This window comes from Dermacentor andersoni, chromosome 10 (assembly GCF_023375885.2).
Source record: "Dermacentor andersoni chromosome 10, qqDerAnde1_hic_scaffold, whole genome shotgun sequence".
Classification (NCBI taxonomy): domain Eukaryota; kingdom Metazoa; phylum Arthropoda; class Arachnida; order Ixodida; family Ixodidae; genus Dermacentor; species Dermacentor andersoni.
Window position 1 is genome coordinate 133,850,401 of NC_092823.1, and position 9,449 is coordinate 133,859,849.

General features: G+C 46.3%; 1 protein-coding gene across 1 annotated transcript in view; it reads right to left on the reverse strand.

Annotated features, from left to right (window-relative positions):
- Positions 1 to 7,650, reverse strand: part of betaCOP (coatomer subunit beta) — a 41,703-nt gene extending 34,053 nt beyond the window's left edge. Inside the window, exons 1-4 of the mRNA XM_050192853.2 lie at positions 7,551 to 7,650; positions 7,171 to 7,272; positions 6,200 to 6,807; positions 3,688 to 3,825 (exon numbers count right to left, since the gene is read on the reverse strand). Coding sequence (XP_050048810.1) covers positions 3,688 to 3,825; positions 6,200 to 6,807; positions 7,171 to 7,261 — 837 coding nt within the window. The 5' untranslated portion in view covers positions 7,262 to 7,272; positions 7,551 to 7,650. The remainder of the gene's footprint in view (positions 1 to 3,687; positions 3,826 to 6,199; positions 6,808 to 7,170; positions 7,273 to 7,550) is intronic.
- Positions 7,651 to 9,449: the final 1,799 nt, after the last annotated feature.

Below are 9,449 nucleotides of genomic sequence, written 5' to 3' on the forward strand. Positions count from 1 at the left end.
GCTGCGCTCAAATTTGACACCAGGAAGTATCGTAATCGTCGGAGACATTTTTTTCATTACGGCACTTTCCCACATTAATATACTGTACATGCCAGTTAATTTCAAGCTATCTCTTCCAGTGTGCAGTGACTGCATGAAAGGTGACAGCAGGTGCAACAACATACATGCCGCAGCAGATCTACAAATATAGTGCAAAGCTTAGCACGACGTTAGACACTGTAATACAACTCCGAACTTATTGCTAAGAAACTAGCTTCAGAATAAGGCCCTTATCATTCCCCACAAAACTGACTTATTTCATAAGTTACGGAAGTTATGCAAGGTGTGAAAGCAGTGCTGAGAAAGGTAGGCTACCAGTTTGTAATGCTACACAGCCGAACCTCAATACTACAAATACACATACTATAAGGATTTGGTAGATATAAAAAAGTAAACCTAAACTATACCTCGCTGACATCAGCTTGCAACAAATATGTGCTCATAACAAATATAGGATATAATGAAGATCTTTCCATATCAAGTGCCACTTCATTATAAGGAGGTTCAACTGTACTTTGTCTATGTGGGGCACACGAATTGGGAGCTCTCAATTAACTTCAACCACCTGGAACAGCTGCAGTTCTTAAAGTGCACAGGAATTCAAGTTGCACAGATGGCTTTGCATTCAACCTCCATCGAAATGCAGCTAATGTCACCGAGAAAAGAAAATGTGAGCCTATAGCACAGAGCAGATTCCCTAGCCACTCAGCCACCACGGAGAGTTAGAGTGAATGCTCAGGCATTCTGCACAATACAGGGAGCCAGGAATTGCACCTGTCTTGTGAAAGGGGGTTGACACCGTATATCTTAGGTAGGGCACATGCCTCATTTTTCCGCATATAGTTTCTTTTTCTGGAAATAAAAAAAAGAATACCCACATGTATAATCTCTGGAAATAGCTGCATACAAAGCTTAAACCTTCGCAAAGACAGGCTCCATTCACACATGCATAACTCGTCCACGTCACATCTGCGGCCAGTGGCTTTGTCCCTCCCCTATTCCTTGGCTGATAAAGCGATGGCAATGATCATAAATCTGGATTCGCAAGCAGGACGTTATACGTGACGAATGAATCATGTGATATGCGACGTGAATCGAATCTCTCCGCAGCTAGCATTTACACAACAGAGGATGGCAGTACAGACAGAGCAGCCCTCGCATGGGCAACAGTGTATAGAGCAAATGCAACAAAGCCGAAAATCCCAATGGTTATTTGGCTTACCACCTATCGTGGAGTGCTTCGTGCGAACCGAGGAAGCGCTGCGAGAACAGGTGACATACGAGTTTGCCAGCACTGCGTGCACGATTCACTAACTACTAAACGCAATATGGTGACCTGTAAAGAGGAGAAAGGGAGCTTCAACACGCAGAAGAGGGGGAGGGTGGGGTTCCTTAGGAGATAACGAAACCTTAAATGACAAAGAATCTTGCCTTGAAGTATAGCTTCACGGCAGTGCATGCCACACTGCCAGTGTTTATCACTCGGTTAATCCTGACAGTTCATTAAATGACGGCTTGGTAGGCTGTTGGATCCTTGGTACGCAGTTGCTGCTTGCACTCGGCTGCACGAGCCTGTTCTTGTGCCCAGGCTGCAGCATCGGCACAGTGTAGATGAGTTCGTTCCCGGCTCTGCTTGCGGCAATGATTATCAAAAGTTGTGCTCCTCAGGAGTACGTATGACACGTGGCCTACCCATTTCGGAGCAGGACAGCAACGTCACTACTAATGCAGCCAATCGAGCTTCTCTCTCTCTCTCCTTTTTTTTCATGCATGCGCATAGGGTTTTGCTAGAAGAGTTTTTGGCATACAAGCGATGGATGGACGAATTGGCTGGCCATATACAGCTTCGCTGTAATAATAATAAGCGTGTTAATCCACACCCCAACTTAACTTAAATTTATTAAACTTTTGATGCAGGTTATATGTGCAAATTAAGGTATACAGTTGCTGCCTATGCTCAGAAGAATATAGCTAACGCAAGAGAACCTTTTTATAACAAATCCAACATGACTTTCTTTGTTATATCCAATACTCACTATAAGCGTACATTTGTACTTGCCAACCTGTGAACATTAAAGTTCGTAAGAATGCTCATGGACATAACAAAGGAAGGAGGTGATGGAGCAGCACACACTTCTGTTTCACTGAGCACACGCGTTTTGTGAGATACACATGCACATTATTTAAGATTACTTACATTTAGACACAGCACATAAGCAGCAGCAACCTAGGTACTGCAGAGACTTAGAAACAATGCAGCGTTTTTAGATCACACTCACTATTTCAGTGACCTTACTTTTGCTGATTTTAGCGCGCTTCAAGAAGTTGTCTCAATAAATTTGCTCGAGGCACAGCAGCCCTCTTTAGCGTCTCGCACTGCTACAAAAGGGAGGCACAAGCATCATCGCAATTTCCTGTGCATTGTATTTCTCAATGCCCACCGCATTCTTCAACACCCTGAAGTAGTTTTTGCGAAGAGAAACTACTTCTCATAAAACTTTATGCAACATTAGTAAAATCGTAGAACATGCCGAAATTTTAAATCTTTACGATGAATTCAGGAGAGTTGGCAGGTATGTATATTCGATAGATGCTAACACTGGTAAGAAACATCTTACATATTTTATTATATCCAATAACTCATATAAATATTCGACATCGTGAAAATGTGGTCATGACCACGCACTAAGACACGAAAAATGGAGTTTGTTTCCCACTCCAACAACCTGCTTATAACAAGTGAACTCTTAACAATGAGGGAACACAGCAAGACAATTCTTTGCAAGCAAGCCAAACAGGGCGAGTGAAGTTATCTTTGCCTTTTTCACAAGGTCTGAAAAGCCTTGTCAAAAGGTGTTGTGGTTGGGCCACTGTGCTGCAGTTGAAGTTCTCAAAACTTGCTGAGAACAGTCTTTGGCTCCTTTAGTATGAGATGTAGTCTATCTTTACTGATGCACAATTAACTAAACATAAAAATTGTTACAGCGCAAACGCATGCAACCACAAAGTATCAAGGATGGGACACAAGCGCTGACTGTCAACTAAATTTTATTGACGGAAGACCGTCCATCCGTCCTTGATACTTTGTGGTTGCACGTGTTTGCGCTGTAACAATTTTTATGTCAAGTATGCACCAACTCCCCCAGAAAGAAGTTTTAATGAACAAATAACTAGGTCTGAGCACACGCCCTCAAAAATAAATGATGTCACGGCGAGCTGGCATGGGAACTACTAGGGCGTTGCCAACACCCACCTCTCGTATCTCGATTTATTAGGCCTCCTCTCACAGTAAGAATGATTTTCTACTTATCTTTGGATTAAGAATATTGAAACTATCGAAAAGAATGCAGAAAGTGAAAGAGCCATGAAGCTAGCAATAGCAATAAAAGAAAAACATTTTTTAAAGGTGATCTTGAATTGTTGAGCATGTTATAGCAGCAATGATGGCAGGAAGGTGGTTCCATATGACACTTGGTCTAGGGACAAATGAATTATTACACAAGTGTGTGCAACAAGACAGTAAACCCACTTTGTAACAGTGATCAGTTCTAGCTGATATGTTTGTTTTTCTAGTATAAGTAGGAGGGCAACTTATTGATATGGCTCAACTTTAGTGTCTGTTTAATGTGCTGAAAGGGATCGGCCTACCTTGATAGCGGTGGGTGCGGCCGATAGAGTGACAAGGGTTCCGGCAGCCTCGTACCGCACAGCAGGGCTACTGGAGTTCAGCAGGTTGTAGATGCACCGGATGAAACGTGACCTTTCAGCTGGGTTGGCATGGCACACCTTTGCAACGATAAGCAAGAACCCGTGTCAGTGATCATGTCGAAGAAGACATTTGATATTTCAACCTCCATAGAGAATTTTATCTATGATTTTTTAAGCAAGGGCCACTGGTCAAATCAAAATAAACACATTTCAAATTTTATACAAGACATCCGCTCATAATCTTGTCAACAAGAGTCCATGACTAAGTTAATAAATGTACGTTGCAGATAATTAAGCTTCCATAAAGCAGAAACAATTGTCGGGCCCATGGCCCTCTCTGCAGCGCGCACGGGGGAAGCCTTTAAAACGCGCGCCACAACGGCACTCGTCGCATGGAGCATGCGCATCGATCGCGGTATCGTAAGAACTCGCGCGGGGACTGCCGGGAAGGCGGCTGCCCGATAAGAAGGCAGGGGAGACTGCACTCGTGGCTTTTTGCGGGGCGCGGGCCTGGGGAGGCGCTGGTGGGGCGTGGCCCGTCTAGGTTTCTGTCCGAGCGTGCTACAGAGCAGGGGGAAAAGCGTCTTTGTATTGTGTCTGCATGAAAGAGTGCTCTTGTTGTTCGCTTGTGGGACTATCTGCGCGCCTGGTTCGGTGCTTGCGTGCTTTCTGCGCTTTAATTCTGTTATCGCCCGAAAGATTGTGTCGGTTGATGGTTTGTAGCGGCCGTTCTTTCGTCGCTCCCTTTGGCTTGTATATTTTGTTGCTTCGCTGTTTTGCTGCTTGCTTCTTTGCTTTTGCTGCTTTTTGCTGCTTTGCTTATTTACTGCTTGCTTCTTTGCCTTGTTCTTTTCTGCTATTGGCCGCGAGGCTGCGGTAATTTTGAGTGTTACGTTCTATCGTAAATTAAAACGGTTTTTGTTCCTTGCGCCACTGGTCCTCTGTCGTGCTGGTAGCGGCTCGCGGACCCCCTGAGCGAAGGCGAGGGGCCTTCACAATTTACAGTCAACCAAAACTGTTTATGACCATGAGATATAAGAAAACATTTTATTTCGAAGCAATTTCCGACTGCAGCTAATAAAACTAAACTATGCTGTTTGCATATGCTAGTAGAGGCTGGAAATACAAATATAAAGCTGCACTCTGAGGCTGCAGAGATATTCAGCTATTCCTCAAATGCAACGGTCCATAAAGCTCTTGTGGTCGGGTGAACACTCATTCACAAATTTTTTAAATAAGAGTTCTGGGCCGCAATTTTGTAGTGATGCCTTTTCCAGATGCTAACGCCTTTCACGCTTTTCGCATTTGTGAATGGTCAACAGACGCTCCGCCCCGGGCTCTGCCTCGGGCAGAGCGTCGAACGCAGCCACTCACGAATGCAAAAAGCGCCGAAAGGCATTAGCGTTGGGAAAAGGCATCACTACTAAATTTGCGGCCTTGAACAAAATTTATGGTTATGTAACCCATGCAACTTTGCCAGCCTTTGCTTTTACAAGCTTGTGACCCAGAGTGCTTCAAGCACACCAGCTGAAAAACTCCCTACAACCAATTGTTTCAGAATCTGGATACAGTGACCAACTAGCTCAACTGACTGTTGTTGTCATGTCACATAACAAGAAAACTAAGCCTAAAACACCACTTTCCAGAGCACCACAACCCGAAGAAAGTAAAAATTGAAGTACACTGTAGACAAAACCAAATAAACAAAACTTCCAGTCTGCATAGTTTGATTTAGTGGGGTTTGCCCTTTTGAGTGTTGTTTATCAGGAGAAAGAGAACACATTGAAAGCAAAGTTTCAGTTTATCTTTTAATAGTTGTGAATCATTCATAAAACCCCCGCAGATTTATGCCCGGAGCGTGCCTGGAGTTGATGCAGAGTTCTTTAAAGTTTAAGCCTACTGTAAGCCTTTTCAAGGCTTATACAGGAGGAGTAATTGAACAGATATAATATTACAGAACAGTTTAATTACATATATGTGTGTGTGTGTGTGTAAAAACAAGCGAATAAGGAACCACATAATTACAGTATTCAAAAGAGCATCCAACAAGAACAGCCCATATGCCATGACACCCTGTCAAACAAGCTAAACAACAATGAAAAGCAACAGGCATCACAATTCGCAGCATTTCTTAGTAGAACTGAAAGAACATTGCTTTCACACTTGTCGCAACCTCGTCGTCACTGTTAGTATTTATAACGTCACTTCGCAGCCAGTTTCTCAATTCAACAGATGACAGGGAAAATGAACACTTGTAAGTGTCACATTTGGAAATGAGAGGCACAATACATTTCTATATGATTAGTTTGACCCAAATTAAATAAATGTATTTACAAACTCTGGCTCTAACAAAGGATTCTACAAACGTAAAGAAAGTGTTCATTTGCTCTGACATCTCTTAAAGGCTTCTAGTTGAACAGGCATCTACATGTTGCATTAAGCAATCGATTACCTTGTAGATGAGCTCCACGATGACCAGCTGCAGGATATCACCAAAGGACTGGACCTGATCAAGGCAGGAGTCGAGGTAGGCCAGAGCTCGCTCCTGGTCCACGTGCACGAGCATCATGAACGCGTTGCGTTTGCAGGACATGTCCTGTTCGGCTTCCAGAAAGTTGGCGACCAGTTCAGGCGCATCAGGGATGAGGAAGTCAAAGCTCTTGTAGATGGTGAACACGGCAAGGACCGCGTTTCGCCGCACATAGGAGTGGCGGTGCTCGAGGCAGGCGCGGATGGCCGGCATGAGCGGCTCGAGCAGCTCGGCCTCGCGCAGCTTGCACAGGAAGCGCAGCGTGGAGCCGCGGATGAACTCGTTGGGGTGCTGAAGGTCCTTGCGGTAGGCGTCGCAGACCAGAATCATCTCCTGCAGCAGCTTGCCGTCGGGACTCGTCTTGGGGACGATCTCCCAGAAGATGAGCAGCAGCTTCTTGAGGGTGTGGTCTTGTAAGGGCAGCACGAAGCGGATGATGGTCATCAGCAAGGACGGGTACTTCTCGCCGTTCAGCATCAGCTGGATCGTCTTGCGCAGAGCCTCGGCCTTGGTCTTCATGTCCCCCTTCTCTGCATGTACAGGATTACATTGCGGCCAACTAAATACCGCATCGCCAGTGTTAAAAGGAAAGAAAAATCGAGACAGGAGATGACGCGACAACAGGGCAACGGAGGCCCCTGGGTATGAGGAACCTCAACTTTCTGCCAGTGTCCCTCAGTATGTTATCGGCGTTGGCGTAGTTAGAATGTCACACAACTGCAACTTTATGCGAGCTTGCCGTCAGTGACTGACGTTGCCAGTCTTCTTGTGGGAAACAGAAAATAACTTGTCCCTCTTTATGTTCGCAGAATATAAAACTTATGTTGTTGTTTAGATGCACCGACTTTTCTACATGTGACAGATAAACGAATGGAATGAATATGTCTTCTTACCCAGGTCGTTTCGCAGTTGCATCTCATTGGGGGGCTCCGAGTCTGTCGGTATGTTGAGCAGGGTGTAACAGGGCTGGTCAGCGACCGCCATGGCTGAAATGTCTGAAACAGAAAACGGCCGTGCTGTCGGTCATCCGCTACAGCAAACGCGAATGGAAACGCTGAACCCCGAACAGTCTCGTTTCGGCACGAAATGAGTAAATATGCGAAACAGCGACAGCAGTCGGGTCGAAACACGGAATCAGCCTCGTAAAGGAACACTCTGAAAGCGCAACGCACCTTATTAGACAAATTGGCCGTCGTTGTGTTTTTCAATTCTCAGCAACACACTGAACAATTGCCCATTATTTTAGAAGCCAGCAGAGAAAACATGAACTTACTCGTATGATTTCGGGTGTACGATGAGCTCCTGCAACGCCAACACGACACCGGCTCGACAATTGGCTACTGGCTACGCCACGCTACGACTGCTGCGCTTGTGGAATAGCCAACACTATCCAGAACGTCACCCGCGTCGCCACCAATAACATCAACCAGTATAGTGTACTATACACTATATCAACCAGGTTTGGTTAACAAATCATTCACTTTAAAAAAAGTTTACACCCTGTGGGGTGTATATCTGCCACACGACGATAATCGTCATCTGCCTTGCTTGCGTTTCCTTCTTTGAAAACGCCGCGCCCGCTACTTTCCTGTCGGCAATACCATGTCATGCTGATAACGCGCATGCCGTTCGTTACTGGGAAGTACCGTTCTCGCCGCGTTAAAGAAAGGAAACGCGGAGAAGTCAGATGACAATTATCGTTGTGTGGCAAATATACACCCCAAAGAGTGCAACTCTAAGAACAGTTTACACCCTTTGGAGTGCACTCTTAGAAAATTTTACACTCTTTGGGGCGTATCTTGCCCCACAACAATAATCGTCATCTGTCTTGCCCGCGTTTCCTTTCTTTAACGCTGCGAGCCCGGTACTTCCCAGTCACGAACGGCATGCGCGTTATCAGTGTGACGCAGCATTCTCGACAGGAAAGTAGCGAGCGCCGAGTTTTCAGGAAAGGAAACGCAAGCAAAGCAGATGACGATTATTGTTGTGGGACAAATGTACACCCCAAAGGGTGCAACTGTTTTAAGAGTGTAGAGTTTACACCCACGCCGTAGTGGAGGACTCCGGAAATTTAGACCACCTGGGGTTCCTTAACGTGCACATAAATCTACACTCTAAAAACAGATTGCACCCTTTGGGGTGTATATTTGTCCCACAACAATAATCGTCATCTGCCTTGCTTGCGTTTCCTTTCTTGAAAACTCTGCGCTCGCTACTTTCCTGTCGAGAATGCTGCGTCACACTGATAACGCGCATGCCGTTCGTGACTGGGAAGTACCGGGCTCGCAGCGTTAAAGAAAGGAAACGCGGGCAAGACAGATGACGATTATCGTTGTGGGACAAATATACACCCCAAAGGGTGCAACTGTTTTTAGAGTGTAAGTACACGGGTGTTTTCGCGTTTCGCCCCCATCGATATGCGGCCTCCGTGGCCGGGATTCGATCCTGCGACCTCGTGCTCAGCAGTCCAACACCATAGCAACTGAGCTCCAGCAGGCAAGCCGCGCGTCCTATACTCATATGGTAAAGGGAATCTGGCGTTCTCATAGCGCCCACTTAGACGAGCATCTGGACCTGCCGTATAGTTGCCGAGCGCCTCGCCAGGGGCGCGTTTGTACCTATTTCACCGGTAGTATATACTAGGCGGCACCAATCGTCTGTCTCCCACAACAGCGGCAGATGCTCGACTACTTCCCCAAAGCTGTGGTGGGAGAAGGCGCACCCAGAGACATTCGCTAATCTTATGGCGTTTTTCACTGGTCGATTCGGAGCAGGATTTCTTGCTCCGCGGCAACGAATCCGAATTTCACTGGTCGATCTGGAGCGGGTTCGCGCGTTTCACTGGTCGTTTCGGATCAACTCGCTCCGCACCGGATCGCTCTCACTTGCTCCGCCGCCGAGGCGCGGATTCGGGCGGAAATAGCTCGCGTCACATCCGTCTTCAAGCGAAATCGGTACCCTGTTGGTACGCGCTGCGTTCGGTGCTGCTGCAGCGCTCGCGTTTAGCGATGAGAGCTCGGACGACAACGATTACGAAGTGACGCAAGTGCTGTACGAAGCCTTCTATGCACGTTGTCCATGCACAATACTTGCGGGCGCGACATGGAAATGGCGGACTAAGCGACTGCCGCGGTCATAGAGTTGCTAGCCGCGGTCAAATTACACACGGGAG